Source organism: Elaeis guineensis, chromosome 6 (genome assembly GCF_000442705.2).
Source record: "Elaeis guineensis isolate ETL-2024a chromosome 6, EG11, whole genome shotgun sequence".
In the NCBI taxonomy this organism is placed as follows: domain Eukaryota; kingdom Viridiplantae; phylum Streptophyta; class Magnoliopsida; order Arecales; family Arecaceae; genus Elaeis; species Elaeis guineensis.
Genome location: NC_025998.2, coordinates 1451266 through 1468726, shown reverse-complemented (window position 1 = coordinate 1468726; position 17461 = coordinate 1451266). Strand labels below are relative to the sequence as shown.

The following is a 17461-nucleotide window of genomic DNA, read 5'->3' as shown; positions in this document are numbered from 1 at the left end:
ATATTTCTTATTGTTATCAAAAAAATTTACATAATCATTATGGTTTAATGTGTGAATGTTGGAACTTCCTTGTGTTCCTTGACAAGTCATTTTTCTTTAACTTGCAGCTTCTTACTCGTCTTGTCTTTGAGAGGGGAAGCACTGATGCAGCTGGAAAGGTAGCTGATATTATGGGTGTAGATTTCGTGCATGAAATTATATCAGCTTGTGTACCACCAGTTTTTCCTCCACGATCTGGTCATGGTTGGGCTTGCATACCAGTTTTACCTACTTCTCCTCAAATGAGTTTGGAGAACAAAGTCACCTTTGCTAAGGCCAGTTCATATGGTTCAATCCCAGCGGCACATGCAAATCCTCTTTACCCTCTTCAGCTGAATATAGTGAAGCACCTGGCTAAACTTTCACCAGTAAGGGCAGTTTTGGCATGTGTTTTTGGTAGTAGCATATTATCTACTGCTAGTGAATCACCTGCTTCTAATTCTTTAAATGATGCATGGGTGCAACCACCTGATGCCGAGAGATTGTTCTATGAGTTTGCTCTTGATCAGTCAGAGAGGTAAGGACTTTATTTAGTCTAAGACTCTAAGTTGGTAATTCAGCTGTTGATATCTATGTCATACTTCTCTTTCTAACTTGTAGCAGATTTCCAACACTGAACCGATGGATACAGATGCAGTCAAACCTTCACAGAGTATCTGAGTCTGCAATAGCTGCTAAAAGCGATGCCGAGATTCCTGCAGCTAAGCCTGATGGAAAAGTCCCTTTCAAGCGATTACGTGACCCTGAAAGTGATACTGAATCTGAAGTTGATGACACAGTTGCTAGTGGCCAAATTACTCCAACCATGTCAGAATTTAAAATGCAAGGCCATCTAGTTTCTGACTCCATGCGAGATTCCCCATTAAATGACAATGTTGAAGCTGACCCTACAGTTTTTCTTTCGTTTGATTGGGAGAATGAAGGACCATATGAAAAAGCTGTTGAGAGGTACGTCTGATTTCACTTTTGTTTCTACTAAGCATATATCCTTCAAGTATCATCTAACACTATATGTACCTTAACTATTATGTTATATTACCTTCAGTTATGACTATCTCTGGTTAATATATACTGTTTATTTAGACTCACTGTGCTTTCACCAGTGAAATGAAGTTGTTGAGCTTATTTACATTGTTGATTTGACCCTTTCCCTATCATCTTTTGGGGTGGATTGCTTAGTTAACGTTTCAGGTTTGTTGGCATCATGAGTTTGAATCCCCTCCAATTAAGTTATTTATTCAATTATTCCTGGTTATCAGTTCTTCCAATTCTTGTCTGTCTTGACTTAGTTAGCCCACCACCTGCAGGGTGTAGGCTGCAAGTGAGGGGGTGGGAATGATCAGCTTGATTTACGTTGTTGACCCTTTCCCTATCAGCTTAGCTTTTGAGGTTAATTTGTTAGCTAACAGAACTATCAAAATTTTGTTTAATAGAGGAAGTCAAGGATCGAATAGAGTAATAAAAAAATTACAAATCATAGTAATACCTGCTCCAACGTATACTGACATACATATATTATTTTTTTAATAATAAAACATCATCATCTATTAGACAGTACGTAATTAAGAAAATGTTATAGTATTCATGATTGGCAGTAGGTAAGGACTCAAGTTCATCATTGTGGAGCACAGCTCCCCGGGGATTTAATATGTGCTTAATTGACAATTATGTTACAGTGATATTGCAACTATTTCTCCCTGTTAAGAAACTTATATTTCAAACAAGAACATGCACGATTTTTCTTCTTGATACAGGTTTTGGAAATGATGTCGGACATTGTGGCAGGAGACAACTTGATAAAGTCATAGCTTTATGAGCAATACTTTTTAATATATCTTTACTGAACCACAATCAATCCACCAGTGGAATTTGTCTTTCCAGGCAAACCAAGCACAAATTGTTGGGTCAATCTTAGCGGAACTCGCATACTGTATTAATATATATATTTATATGCATGTGTACATGCGTTTGTTGCGGTAATTCTAGTGAAAATCTCTTGCTGCACTGTATCTGTCTGTGTGCATGTGCATGCTGAGACACATCTGCAACTGCAAACCTATAAGGTAGTGGCCCGTTTTATTTGCAACACTATAAAGTGATGGTCAGTATTGTCTCCTTCCATTTTCACAGGTTAATTGATGAAGGGAAACTAATGGATGCTCTTGCCCTATCGGATCGCTGCTTACGTGATGGAGCATCTGATCGGTTACTTCGGTTACTTATCGAACATGGAGAGGAGAATAGTCCAGTCAGTGGACAACCCTATGGTTATGGTCCCCGCAATTTTGGAAGCACCACTTGGCAGTATTGTTTGCGGCTAAAAGATAAGCAGCTTGCAGCGAGACTTGCTCTTAAGTATGTAAACTTCATTTGAGCTGTTATGCTTTATTGCCAGCTGAGAAGTTGGCATAAGATGTGCCAGACCTGTCCTTTCGAAGTGCATTCCATCTTTTAATTAATTACAAGAAATGCATGTCTGCCTATTCTTGTCAACTGATACTGCATGTGTTCTGATATTAGACAAGAATAATTCAATTCAGGATGGAACTTGTGGTAGCTAAGTAACTTTGCAGTATCTAGTTCTTTTCCTAATTTTATTAATTTGTGCTGTGATTCCAATTTAATTTACCATCATCTCAAACATCATTTGGAGTCCATGACAATTCATCTTGTCCTCATTTATTCTAAATTCTCAGATATTTGACCATTATGTGGAATCAGCAAATTATCAGGTTACACTGCTGCATATTGAATTGCTACTGTACATATGGTTATTGTATTGCCTGGGTGATGCCAGGCAATAAACCTGTCTATTGCCCAAATGGTTGCCTAGGCACTTAGTACAAAGCTAATGAATTTTCATTTCAAATAATTCATTTCTTTTTCCTAATTTCAAAAAATCTTCAATGATGTAACATGTTAACATGTGTTGAAACATAATGTCCTGCATAGGTGAGTTGACAGTTAACAATACTTATGAGTCACAAATGTATTCTAATTTGTAATATCTATACTAAATTCACTTCATAGAGGTAATACAATGTGCCATTGTTTTCTTAGCTCAATTAGTACAGGCTTTTAAGCTTAGTCATCCAACTTGTTGAAGGCTGAAGCTCAAGTATCGTGGTAACTTGCAAAACACTCCAAGTTAATTCTACTCATTCTAGTATTAATTGATTTTTCTTGTAAGGTCAAATCCTATTTATTTCATTTTAATATAGTGTCCTTTTTTTTTTTATAAAAGACAAATACAAGTTGTGATTTTATAGTGTACTTTAATAGACATGTAAATACCTTCAGTTTAGCTCTCTTAAAATTAATGAAGGATAAATAAAAGTGAGTAACAAAAATAGTTGTGCCCCATTATTGTTTAGTCTGCATTAGCTGAGCATTTGGAGATATGATTGTAGCAAGATTACATGCATAACTAGCGTTACACAATGGTAGAACTGTCACATTCTTTTTCATCTAATGCATGAGAATCCCGAACAGCACATAGTTCAGGATCTTGGACCATGTTAGTTGAGGAACTTCTGTTTACTTGTTGTAAGACTTGACATTATTGCCATACATCAATGCCCGGGATTCAAATTTTGTCCCCCTTGATGAGTTTGTTTGCTATCATTTACCTGGAGCACTATAGAACACAGGAAACTTGCTTCACTTTATTTCATAACAGCTGTCAGCTGCAATCTGATGTCTTACCCCCACTATTTTCTTCCTGGCCTAAGACAAGCATTGACATCTGCAATTTGCATGATAGCATAAAAGAAGCATGTTCTTCCTAGGAAAAAATTTTCTGGTTCTATGTTCAGCTTGGGTCGCTTGACCTTATCCAAATAAATCCATTCTTCAGGTATCTGCACAGGTGGGAGTTAGATGCTGCAATGGATGTTCTCACCATGTGCACTTGCCACTTGCCTCAAAGTGATCCAGTTCGGAATGAGGTACTATAGCTGTGTGGGTTGCACTATTTGCATAATTAATAATATCTTAAAGTCTGACCATGTTGAACCTATTATTTTAACTTTTAATTTGTCTGCTGACTGATAGTTTTTTTGGTCATATTTAGGTTTTGCAAATGAGAAAAGCTTTGCAGAGATACAGTCATATACTGTCCGCTGATGACCATTATAGTAGTTGGCAAGAGGTATTACTTCTTTTCAAAGTTTTAAAAGCCTGTGCTGGCAGGAATGCCAGTCACCTGCTGGCATGTTACATGCAAGACGCATGCCATCACTGTAGTGCCATGCCATGTTGCCAAAAGAGAAAAGAAGAAGATTTCAAAAACAACTTTAATTAAAAATATTCGTAACATTGAATAGGTGCCATGCTGACTGTGGCAGGTGCTCGTATGGGCCCAGCAGAGACTGAAAAATTATTTTGTTTCTGGTTTCATTACTTATCCTGTAATCAGGATGTTTTAGAATTCATAGCAGAATATGTTTTTCCAGTTTCCTAATCCGATAATTTTGATTTTGTCAGGTTGAAGCTGATTGCAAGGAAGACCCTGAAGGCCTAGCGCTTAGACTAGCTGGAAAAGGAGCTGTTTCTGCTGCTTTGGAAGTTGCTGAAAGTGCATCCTTATCTATTGATCTGCGGAGAGAACTGCAGGGTCGACAGCTTGTTAAGCTGCTTACCACAGACCCACTTAGTGGTGGTGGGCCGGCAGAGGCTTCACGATTTCTTTCTTCATTACGTGATTCTGATGATGCGCTACCTGTTGCTATTGGGGCAATGCAGCTGTTACCTGATTTACGTTCAAAGCAACTTCTTGTATAAGACTATGCCTATGCCCACTAAATTTTTTGTTGTGCTGCATTGTATCTTATTTTCTGTGTAATTCTAACGTGCTGTGTTCAAATAGGTGCACTTCTTTCTCAAACGGGGAGTTGGAAATCTTTCAGATTCTGAGGTTACTCGGCTTAACTCATGGGCATTGGGCCTACGTGTTTTAGCTTTATTGCCATTGCCCTCACAGCAACGATGTTCTGCTCTGCATGAATATCCTCATTTGATTCTTGAAGTTCTTTTGATGATGAAGCAGTTGCAATCTGCTTCTTTGGTACTTTTTGGGTCCTTTTAATTTTCATGCAGTGAATTCATTTGTCAATGCAAGTTCATTCTGTTGATTCCTATATATTTCTACATCTCCCTTTCAAATCTAAAGTCTTTATGGAATTAACTAATTTCACCTTGACAATCTACACATGCAGGATTGCTAATATCACAATTGCTTAGCAATACATCTTGCACTGAGAAGTGTATCTAGATTGTCACTAATATTCATAATGTTCATGTGCAGATTCTAAAAGAATTTCCATCCTTGAGAGATGACAATCTTATACTTGCATATGCTGCCAAAGCTATTGCTGTTAATGTTAGTTCTGCTCTGAGAGAACCTCGCATATCTGTCTCTGTATCCAGATCGAAACAAAAAACTAGATCGGGCATGTCATCGAAGTCAAACTTTGCACAAAGCATAGGTAACTTGCAAAGAGAAGCTCGCAGAGCATTTTCATGGACTCCTCGTGATACCGGAGTCAAGACTGCACCAAAAGATGTCTATCGAAAAAGAAAGAGTTCAGGACTGATGCCATCTGAAAAAGTTACTTGGGAAACAATGGCTGGTATCCAGGAAGAGCGTGTTTCAGCATACACTGCTGATGGGCAAGAACGACTTCCATTTGTTTCTGTTGCTGAGGAATGGGTACTCTCTGGAGATCCAAATAAAGATAATGCAGTTCGCTCGTCTCATAAATACGAAACTTCTCCTGATATAACACTTTTCAAGGTATTATTGTAGTTTCTGAGTTATTAAGCAAGCTGGTTGATTTTATAGTTTTAAGTGGACCCAGAAACCTGTATAAAGCAGTTCAGACAAGCCCATAAGACAACTCGATTAATGTTAGTGCCATATCTGCTGACTCAATCCAGCATTGTTTTGATGCATTCTGTACAAAAATTGCTACAGCACTAGTACCAAGGCAGAACTAATGCCAAAATGCCTGTGAACACTAAACTTGCATTGTGCATGAGAACACAAGTTGTACCTTGGCTAAAATACAATTAATCTTAAATATATATATATATATATATATATATAATATATATATATATATATATATATATTTGTTTTTGTGGTGTTGGAGGTGGGGGGGGAGGGACGCTATATGGGTTTCTTCTGTTGGAGGGCGGGCGAGGGGGGGGAGGGACGCTATATGGGTTCTTCTGTTGTACACCTTGCAGTTCAATATGTTTAACATAAGGATCATTGAATTAATGACCATGTTCAGAAGATTAAGCCCTTAGATTGTTATAGTCCTTATTTATTAAAAAGTGGATCATCAGGAAAACAATAAGTAAATTTTTTCTTGAATTTGGCATCTGGGAAATTCTTGTAGCTGACATGCACAAACATGTCTGTCGTTATGGACTTGTTTATGTACTTGGAATCAGAAGTATTAACAACTGCAACATTTTACTGTTGCCAAAAGATTGAGAGTATCCACTTCGTGTAATTGCTGTTAAATGTTGCATCTATATGACTTGACACGTCTGTGCAAGATTGTGAACTGGTGCATTTAGACATTTTATTTTTCATGTATTTGCTAAATCTGTTACACCTTTTCCTGACATATGCAGGCACTGCTTTCATTATGTTCTGACGAGTTAGTCTCTGCCAAAGGTGCTATGGAATTGTGTGTTAATCAGATGAAGAATGTGTTAGGCTCCCAACATATGCCTCTGAATGCATCTATGGAAACTATAGGTCGAGCATATCATGCAACAGAAACTTATGTGCAGGTATATCCCATCTATATGATATGTGTTTTTTATTTGCAACTTGGAATGATTGTGATGCCTTTCTTCAGGCATTGGCTTATGCAAAGAGTCAGTTGAGAAAACTTGCTGGGACCAGTGATTTGTCAAGCAATTCCGAGAGAACAAAGGATGCAGATGATGCATCTGCAGAAAGTGGCAGCTCTAGTATTAGTAGTCAGTATCCAGATGAACCGTCAGAACTTCTGGCACAAGCAGACACGTGGCTTGGACGTGCAGAGCTTCTTCAGAGTCTACTGGGATCAGGAATTATTGCTTCTCTTGATGATATTGCTGATAAAGAATCTTCAGCCTGTCTACGTGACAGACTAATTTTAGATGAACGGTACAGCATGGCTGTATATACTAGTAAAAAGTGCAAGGTAGCTGTGCATTTTAAGCAGGATGAAACGGTCATATATTATTTTGTTCATGTTCTCCTGTTTGGTTTATGTAGTGAATAATTTTTCAATTTTCAGATTGATGCTTTCCCTGTTTGGAATGCATGGGGTCATGCCTTGATTCGGATGGAACACTATGCTCAAGCTCGTGTCAAATTCAAGTAAGTGGTCTTGCTCTCTTGCAGTCAATAAGACAGCTCTATCATTTCTTTCACTCAAGTCAAAAGAGAAGTGTTCTTCACTGGATAGAAGAAATCTGTAGGTTGGTAAAAGAAGTCCACTTTGTGCTGAAATTACACACTGCATGGCCATCTTAGAGTTAGGTAGAATGCTTCTTGTTCTATTAGCACTTTAGCAGTGGATATACTTCTTGTTTCTTGAATTAAAGATACCTGGAAAAGGTAGATCATGCACTGTTCAAATATTGGGTAGTTTGAAGAGTCCCAGAGCAAAAGGTGAGGACAGCAGGAGCGAAGGTATTGAGGTAAAATAAGAACAAGTCTAGAAATGATCATGGAAAGGAAGTCTAGGATGTGCTATAGTAGTGAATGAAATATTTACACATATACAACATTGGCCAAAGATGACAGTTATCATCAGGTCTTGAATCTAGACTGAAAGGAAAAGCAAGGAATCTAAAGGAGTTTTTGTTTGAAATGGTGATAAGGAATTTGTAGAACTTTCCTCTTGGCAGGACTCGGCCTTGGACAAGAATCGATGGGTAGTAGGAGTAAGCTAATCTAAATAGATTAGATTAGGTTGCTGTGTGGGTTTATGCTTATATTCTTGCTTGGTTTAACTTATTTGCAGATGTAAGTTATATGTGTGTCCTTGTTAGCAGGAAACCTGTGGTTTATGCTTAACACTTTTCTGATGGTATCCAGGCAAGCTCTTCAATTACATAAAGGTGATCCCACACCAGTAATTCTTGAGATTATTAATACAGTGGAAGGAGGTCCTCCAGTGGATGTTTCGGCTGTCCGTTCCTTGTAAGTGCATTGTAGCAATAGGTATATGTTTTTTGATAAAATTCAGTTTGGAATCGTTTGAACTTGAATTTCTGAAGCATATATTTTCTGGGAAAGAGAGGTAGCCATTTGTTAGTTCAGTGTAAGTATGGAAAGCTATTTGTATTCTGATACATTCTGTGTAGGATAGCAAGAAGATAGAATAGAGGTATTATCAAATTGTTGTCGGATATTATGACTTGATTTTGTTGTTGTTGTTGTTGTGATTGTTGTTGGTGGTGGTGATGGTTTTTTTTCCTTTATTCAAATGAAATGTGGATAATTATGTTTTTTGTAGTATTGGTGCATCTTCTTCAACTTAACTTACTTATACTTCTTCTAAAACTGAAGGATTATGTATTCTTCATTACAAGGTTTTAAATCCCATGGGATGGCTGTTCCGATTTTTTCATGGAACGGGACGTACCGCCATCCCATCCCGTTCCGTCCCGACATTTGGGACAAAGAATATCCCAACACTTGGGACAAAGAATGTCCCAAGATGTCCCAATTGGGATGCTAGGACACTAGCGGGATGGTCTTATTCTGACACATGGGATGGTATCCTGTCCCAGTATCCCGCAGGATGTCCCGCTAGGATCTGAATCCTTGCTTCATTGTATTTAAATTTGCCTATTTCTGAATTTAAATGTGCTGGTTTGAATTGTTAATGCTTAGAATGCTTAGCAAAAGGTATGCTCGATTTTTTTTTTTTTTTTGAGTATGCAATTTGGAAGTGCTTGGAAATGCTCCATTGATGTTTTCTGATGGTATCCATGTTGGGATTTCTAATTCTATGTAGTTGTTCTTATTGCAAGCATTGCTGGTAGTCTGTCTTTCAATTGCTTTAACTAAAGCCTTACAGCTGGGTTGATGTTCCTGTCATTTGAAATGATTTCATTGTTAGGACTTTCTGTTTTTTGTTTTCACTGATTCATCTTGGTGATTATTGTCAAGCCTAAAGTCTTCTGTCTTAGGAATATTGGGGCATGCAATTTGCAAATGTTTGAGAGTTTTGAACTGTTGAGCATTTAAATAGAGTGCATTTTAGGAGTATTAGAAAAATAATTTCCATATTTATTATTGATAAAATATTATATCTAGCAGATGCTGATTTTAACAGAACTTTTGTTAATGAATGTAAATTATTAATAATGACATTATAGCTAAAGCATTACATGTATGGCATAATGTTGCCAAGATCTTAGTTGTGGTTGTTTGAACTAGCCTAAAAGTGATCAATGCTGATCAAGGGTTGATACAGAGATTGCCTAACCCTCCTGAACTGGGAGAATCAGAGCATACCAAAGTGGACTGGCCCCTAACCGGGATATTTCAACTCTGCAAAATAGCTTAAGAGGCAGTCTCGCTCTGGTTCACTCGTTTACTCTCGCTCTCATCTCAAAACTCTCTCTCGTTCACTCTCGTGCTCATCTCACATTGGTTGCATCTGTCTCGCCATCTTTGATGCCAATCGCTCCTAGGTAAGCCCACCACCCCCACACGCCCCCCCCCCCCCGGCGGGGGGTCCCATCTCGCCTCCATCTCCCTCCCTCTCTTCCTCCTCCCTCTTCTGCCTCTCCATGAGCCCCCCTCCCTCTCTTCCTAGTCTATCTTTTAGATGTTAGAAGGAGCTGATTCTAGAATTCAAAACCTCAGCAATATCAGTTAGTTGTTGGCTGATATCATGGATCTCCATTTCAACTGGTCGAAATTAGTCTAGTAATTTCTATTTGAGTTTTGACTAAATCTAATTGGGGATCCAAAGCAATGAATTATTGTGGCAAGGAAAATGACATTTTAGTTGGGGCGAGCCAACAAGTGTAGTTAAGTTTAACCCTTCCAACATTTAAGATTTTAACTTAGATTCCAAGTGATAATTGGTAATTTGAAGGAGGTTCTGAGTTGTATATTTTATGATTTCCATATTGGCATAGTTTTAGGCTTTAGCTAATGAGACAAGTGCATACTCGAAGGTTATCCCAACTATTCTTGCATTTATCGTCATTTTGCTGAGAAGCCAGTCAGCTAAATCCCCTAGTTATCTTGCCTAGGTTTCTAAAAACCTCCTATCCCGGTGTAAAAGTATCATTTTATCATTTGATGGTTCTATATTTATCATTTTTATGGATTAAGAAGAAGTCTCTTCTTTTCTTCAATCCAGTTTGCATGAAATTGGATAGTTGTAACTGATATTGCAGGTATGAACACTTGGCAAAAAGTGCACCAGCAATCTTAGATGATTCTCTTTCTGCTGATGCCTACCTTAATATTCTATACATTCCATCGACATTTCCCCGTTCTGAGAGATCCAGACAGTCTCAAGAAGCTGCAAATAAGTCTGTATCATCTGGTCCAGAGTTTGAAGATGGTCCCCGCAGCAACCTTGACAATATTCGATATGTGGAATGTATTCACTATTTACAAGAAGTAAGCTGCATTACCTCCAGTTTGCTTTAACTTTGCTTTCTCATTGACTATTAAGGAAGATTTCTATCTTGAACTAAGTGAGCATGGTCATGATAACTTCTCTAATTTGCTAAGCAAATACAAGAAATAGAATTTACTGTGGTTTTTCAAAATTTGTTTGGACACTTATTCAAACATCAATAACCACATGTGGCAGACATGAACATTCTCTGGATTTGATTTATACCTTCTATCTGGTTGGTTAATGTATTCAGGGTTATTCTTATTGATGCGAGTTGCAAAAGGAGATTTTACAGGCAAAAATCAGCATAAAATGCTGAAAAGCCTCATCTTCTGATGAAGTTTGTTAATTTACAAAATAAGTGTACACGTCTGGGCTGTTCCTATCTTCTGTTTTTCATCGATATGTGATTATGTTAGATTCTTGTACCCCTGCTGGTTGTGGAAGCAAACTTAGTAGTTACTACTGATTGTGTTTTTGGTTTTACTTTTTTTAATAGATTACGTCTTACTTTGTTGTTCTGTACTTTTTGCAGTATGCTCGTCCCCAAATGCTTGCTTTCATGTTTAGGCATGGTCATTATGTTGATGCCTGCTTGCTTTTCTTTCCATCACACTCTGTACCTTCACCTCCTCAGCCATCATCATATGCAGCAACACCTCCTTTGGCATCCTCTCAACGACCTGATCCTTTGGCAACTGACTATGGGACTATCGATGACTTATGTGACCTATGTATTGGTTATGGTGCTATGGCTGTTTTGGAGGACATAATATCAGCAAGAATTGCATCAGCAGCATCACAAGACATAACAGTGAGCCAGTACATAGTTGCTGCTCTTGCTCGTATTTGCAGCTACTGTGAAACACATCGCCATTTTAATTATCTTTATAAGTTTCTGGTATGCGATCATCTATCTGACCTTGGCAAACTCTCTATCATTTCTTAAATTACGTCAGAATTGGAACTCTGTTATTGCTTGCTGAGCTTATTTGGGAATAAATTGCAATATTAGCTTGGTAGGTTTTCAAGAGTCTTTCTCATATTGTTTTTAAAAGCAGCTGGACTTTAAGTGTCTCTAGGAAACTGCATGGGAACTTCAACATTATGCTGTCAAGTTTATGCAACCAATGCCCTTGCACTTTTGAACTAAGTTGACTCAAACAGTAGAAGGTTTTCTTTTTTTTTTTTGTTATTGCCTTCAAATGGGGATACATTACAGATGTCCATTGTTGCCGATCAATGTTGACCGTCAGCTCATTCAGTTCATTTATCTTTTTCTAAATCCTTATGATTTTCAAGTTTTATATTGCTTGTAGATTTCTAAAATTTGTGTTATGCATATCAATATGATCACAATGAAAAAATGTGTAGCTCTAGTTACTGCTGGGTTATGATTTACACATGCATACATAAACCATAGCCATGTAATCTCTTCCCAACTATTTCAGCATCAGATTTATGGTTCCTCATTTGCTACACATGCATATATCTTTCACATAAAAAAGGATGCCTTAGATGCAAACATTCATGGGCATGCATGTGTGTGCAATATCTGTCTATGCATACACAAGTGGGTCTACAGAACTTGTCTTCTTTTCCATTTGTTGTAATTTACTATTGCCCAATTAGTGGATAATGAAATTTGATAAGATCAAGTTTTATGGTTAATGCTGGCTGATCCTTGAGAGTAGAAAAAGGCCTGTGAGTGGAGTGCTTGGATTGTGATCCTCAGAGGACTCTAGCTCTACTTTAAGCCTCAATTGATCTTTTATAATGAAGGTGTTTATTTATTTTTTTGTTTGAAAATTGTAGCCAAGTGTTTGTTAATGCAGGGCTCCTTCATTTGTTTTGTTGATTGGCTATTTAATAGGTGTCTTATAAGGACAACAGTTAGTTATTTATAATTGCATTAGAGACCATCTATTGTAAGACGATTTTAAGAGACTTTTTTTAGAATTTTCTGGAGCCCTTCTTTGTCTAGGACCTATTCTATAGAGGGCTCTATGAGAATTCAAATCTCATGAATTAATTGTGATTGCTTTGTAGAATAGGTAGGTTCCTTATCAAATTTGAATTTATTCGGGTTGGCCAGTTGATCCCTGAATAGCAAGGAAGAAACCCCTATATGTAGAAGGTAAATCTCTTGTTAATTGATTCATCTATGCCTCATAATCAATACAAAAAATAAAAAATAAAAAAAATCAGCTTGCTATTTTCGAGATTTTTTTTTCTTAATATTTCTTTTTCTTTTCTCTTTGGTTCTGGCGTGTTGACTTTTATACTGCTTAAATTGGCATTAAAAAGAGTGCAGTGATGGTGGAACCTAGTGAATGGTATCATAATTCTCACTGTGGTAAAAGAAGAAACAGCATAGCAGTTGCAGGAGAGGAATTTGATTATCCTTTTCAATCTTCTGGATAAATTATCTAAGGGGATCAAGGATTTGAATGTTCTGATTGTCATTTTTTCAAAGTTCTACCTACTGGGTTTTTCTCTGTACTAGTATTGAATAGTATCCGTAGTACTTTAGGTAATTTTATGTTAGTTTCATCATTTTTTTTCTTGGAGGAATGGTGGAACCGTGGAAGGGTGTTTCTATAGGCTTGTTTTAAAATTCTTTGAAGTAGGAATTTTCTTAGATTCCAGGTGTATATGTTGTATTTTACATTTTTAGGATTATGTTTTGGAAAGTTAATCCACGAGTCTATAGGAGAAGGTCTTTTTCTTTTATGTTTTGTAGTACTAAAGCTACAAAAATCTTTATTCGCTAAGTCAAGGGATACACCCTCTGTTGTGTTTTAGGCTCCATGTAATGCAGTAAAAATCAAGAAGCTTGTCCCCACTTTTTTCATGGTGTGGTGGTGTTTACTAGAACCCTAGGTCTTTCATTTCTCTTTTAGCATCATTTTCCTTTGAGGTCAATGTAACCTGAATATGTTGGTCCAGGTTATCAAGGGGGACCATGTTGCAGCTGGTCTTTGCTGTATTCAACTGTTTATGAACTCCTCTTCCCAAGAGGAAGCAATCAAACATTTGGAGCACGCCAAGGTGCAATTTTGTTGCTTTGGATGGTTAAATTACTGAACTCTTTTTTTGCAGTTAATGAGTTTATTTCCTGCTTAAGCTTTGCAAATGTGAAACTATCCATTCTTGTTGATTTTGGATTGGTACTTCCAGTCTATATTCTCCATTTTGTTTTACCTTGACTTGCATCTGGCAATAGCTTTGAAAAATAAACTTCTATAAGGTGTTTTTACCTCAGTAGTAGAATGACTTATTTCATAAATGTTGCCTTATACACTTTTCATGATCTATGTTTTGTTCAAGGTTTTAAAAAATGCTGAAGTGGGATGGTATGAGTGGTACTGTAGTGTTGGTACGGGACAGTCTTGTACCATGTGATGGTAAAAACCAGTATGAGGTCTGCTACACAGATGTTTGAAACCTTGATTTTGCTCATTTGAATTTTATAGTATGTTGAGCCATTTATGATGTAACAACTAAGGCAAATAAAGGAAAACTGTTTTTTATATTTTAGCTTGCAATGACAGCACATTTAGATTTTTACCATTAATAAAGTTGAAATGTGTGGGCCATATCATATTAGATTTCGTTACCATTGAAAGACTATACATTGCCATTTATTTTTTTAAAAAAGTTGAGTTTGATTTTTTTTTCCTGATTGGCTTAACTTTGTTTGTGATTTTGCGTGCCCTTTTGACTACATTATTGCATGCTAATATCTCAATAATGTATTTAGAATCATTTTGAAGAAGGATTATCAGCACGGCACAAGGTAGGTGAGGCTCCTAAACTTGTATCCAAGACTGTTCGCGGAAAGACTGCCTCCCAAAAACTTACTGAAGAGGGGCTTGTCAAGTTCTCGGCACGGGTAGCTATTCAGGTGTGTATGTCAACCTTTTTTAAAAAGAATTAGTCTAATGATTAACTGCAATGATTTCTTTTCTGTCTGTTTAGCTATATAACATCATGTTAGGTAGGCAATTATAAATTTTCTATTTATGTTTCATGCATAACCAACTTAGGAATTCTACTTCTATAAATATGTGGTTTATTAGATAAGGCCACAAATATGACCATTTTCTCCTCTCGTCCTTTGGTAGTTGTTACGTGGTACCATGGGTACCTCGGATCTGTGTGTTATCAAGGCATACCTCAGGCCATCGAGCTATCGCTGTGGCTGCCAACCTAAGCACAGAGCTGAGTTATACGGAGCCAAGCTATCTACATCCTGTCTATTGTGTGGCCTGTTTAGCACATGAGCTGCCTCTGTTACCTCGACCAACGAGTCTTTTGACACGTGCAGCAGCTGTCCACCCTAAGTGGATAAGTTCAGAGGTAACCACCTTCCCTAATTTCATGAGAGCGATTAAGGGCTAAAATATCTCGTCTGTAATTGCATGTTTAACGGTCTTGCAATCTCGGGATTGCACGATTTCATAGCTGTTCGATGATATTCTGTATAAACAATCAAAGATCTGAGGATCAAGATAAGCAATCCCTCTCAGAGAACCCATTGTTGCTCTTTTGTTCTCTGATTTCTGACTTGAGTGTCGGAAGGTCCTTGCCGAAGCAGAAGCCTCTAGCTTGGATTTGTTTTGTAGGTCGCTCCAGCATCCTTGCGCAAGGCTCAATCACCCGCCTTCTGACCTCCACAAGAACGAGCAGTAATAGATAGAGGAAGGGTCTGATCTTCATTATGCCACCAAAGCGAGTATCATCCCGACTCTCCAATGCCGCCGCCTTCCGTTAGGCGGAGAGCCAGGCCAACAGCCAGGTGCAACAATCGATGATGGAGACTCCGCCAACCCAACCAGCACTAATCACGGCAGACCAATTCAATCTGTTCTTTCAATAGGTTCAGAATTTGACGGCCGTTGTTCAAGCGGTTCAGACTATTCTTATGCCTTCTGTAACGGGCCCACGGCCTACTCAGGCTGCCCCTACACCTTCATGTCAGCCAGTGGTTTTCTCGACGGGCCACCAGCACCTCCGTGGTGGTGCCCCCGTCAAATCCGACTCCGCACTCGGCTCAGCCGCCGCCACAATCGGAGCCGCATGTGCTTTCTCAGAGTCCGAAGAGGAGGTAGATCCATCAGAGCCGTCCTAGGGCCTAGCAACCGGCCAAATGGCGATCTCTTAGCCTGCGATCTGGGCATGGTTCAACCTCTGGTCGTCATTCTCAGCATTCGGAGGCCTGCACTGTCTGTGATCTTGCTATAAAGAGGTGGCTCCAGGCAATTGATAGGCAGATTGATGCCGTCCTCAACAATACTTCCTCGGCGCAGCCCTACGATGGGTTCAACAGTGAGGTGCACAGGGTGCAGAAGCCGCTTTATCGGCACTTCAAGGTGCCGCAATTTGATACCTACGACGGACTGCCGACCCCGTCAACCATGTAAAGACATTCAAGACGGCAATGCTCCTTCAAGGAGCTACAGATGCCATCCTCTGTCGAGCATTCCCTACTACCTTTAAAGGGATGGCTCAACAGTGGTATTCGAGCCTAAAGCCAGCTTCCATCCACTTTCGAAGAGCTGTGCCGATCTTTCGTTGGTCATTTTATTAGTAGCCGAAATAGTAGAAGCGGTTCGACTACCTTCACACCATCAAGCAGGAGGGGGAGTCAATTCGTGTCTTTGCCAGTCGTTTCAATGTGGCAACTTTGGAGGTTCGTGACCTGGACCAGTCGGTCACGATGGCTGCCATGATGAGCGGTCTACTGAAGAACGACTTAAAAAAATCATTGACCAAGACTTATTCTTGGGATTTTTCTGACATGCTTGCCCATGTGGAGTACGCCCGCACGGAGGAGGTTCTTGCAGAGGAGACCCCTACCAGTTCTATTATTGCAGGGTGGAATAGAGAGCACTCTTCAAGATGGGAGGGGAGAACTGCCAGCGCTTCCGATCCCCATCTCAAAGGTGGAAAAATGGAGATCGAAATCGTCGATCTCAGAGCCCTCAGAGAAGGGATCAACAACCTTCACCTCCAAGGCGTTATACTAACTATATGCCTTTGACTGTTTCCAAGGGGGAGGTACTGATGGAGGTACGAGCCGAGCTGCCTCTACCTCCGAAGTTGCGGACGAGGCCAGAGCACCGCCGCGACCCGAGTAAATACTGCTTCTATCACCGTGACCACGGTCACGACACTGAAGATTGCATTCAGCTCCGGGACGAGATCGAGAGGCTCGTCATGCAGGGGAGGTTGAATTACTTTATTCAGAGGGGAGCACCTCAACGTCGACCTCCGAGGATCCAGCAGTCACCTCTTTTGCCTCATTAATCATTCCTTCTGCCTCAGTCGCAGCTAATACCGATGCGGCAGGAGAGACAAGAAGCAAGGGGACCTATGGCAGCAGAAGACCGACCCATATGGGGAGAAATCCATATTTGATATTTGGGGGGTCGTCTGGGTTAGCGGAGCTTTCGAAAGTGAAGAGGTCAAGGCTCGAGGATAGGCACGAGGATGTCATTGTCTTCATCGAGCAAGATGCAGAGGGTGTGCTAGTCCCGTACAATAATGCGGTGGTTGTAACCACGAATATCGCTGATTATAATGTACACCATATATTCATTAATAATGGAAGCTCGGTTGATGTTTTGTATTACTTTATCTTCTCCCAAATGGGATTCACTTGGATCGCTAAGTAGGTTCGATACCCCGATTCAGGGTTTCTTCGAAGGTTCAGTGATTCCAGAGGGAATGATTAAGCTGCCTGTTACCGTGGCTGC

General features: G+C 39.2%; 1 protein-coding gene across 2 annotated transcripts in view; it reads left to right on the top strand.

The window, feature by feature from the left end:
• LOC105047733 (uncharacterized) overlaps positions 1–17461 on the top strand; it is a 54100-nt gene that overhangs the window by 21423 nt on the left and 15216 nt on the right. For both annotated transcript variants that reach the window (XR_012141962.1, XM_073258836.1), the window contains exons 15-30: positions 108–556; positions 643–987; positions 2170–2394; positions 3896–3986; positions 4112–4189; positions 4525–4815; positions 4907–5104; positions 5345–5833; positions 6685–6846; positions 6915–7244; positions 7341–7423; positions 8147–8251; positions 10471–10699; positions 11236–11601; positions 13650–13751; positions 14464–14607. Coding sequence is in view for 1 of the 2 variants with exons in the window: in XM_073258836.1 (XP_073114937.1) it covers positions 108–556; positions 643–987; positions 2170–2394; positions 3896–3986; positions 4112–4189; positions 4525–4815; positions 4907–5104; positions 5345–5833; positions 6685–6846; positions 6915–7244; positions 7341–7423; positions 8147–8251; positions 10471–10699; positions 11236–11601; positions 13650–13751; positions 14464–14607 (3687 nt within the window). In the remaining variant the exon portion in view is untranslated. The remainder of the gene's footprint in view (positions 1–107; positions 557–642; positions 988–2169; positions 2395–3895; positions 3987–4111; positions 4190–4524; positions 4816–4906; positions 5105–5344; positions 5834–6684; positions 6847–6914; positions 7245–7340; positions 7424–8146; positions 8252–10470; positions 10700–11235; positions 11602–13649; positions 13752–14463; positions 14608–17461) is intronic.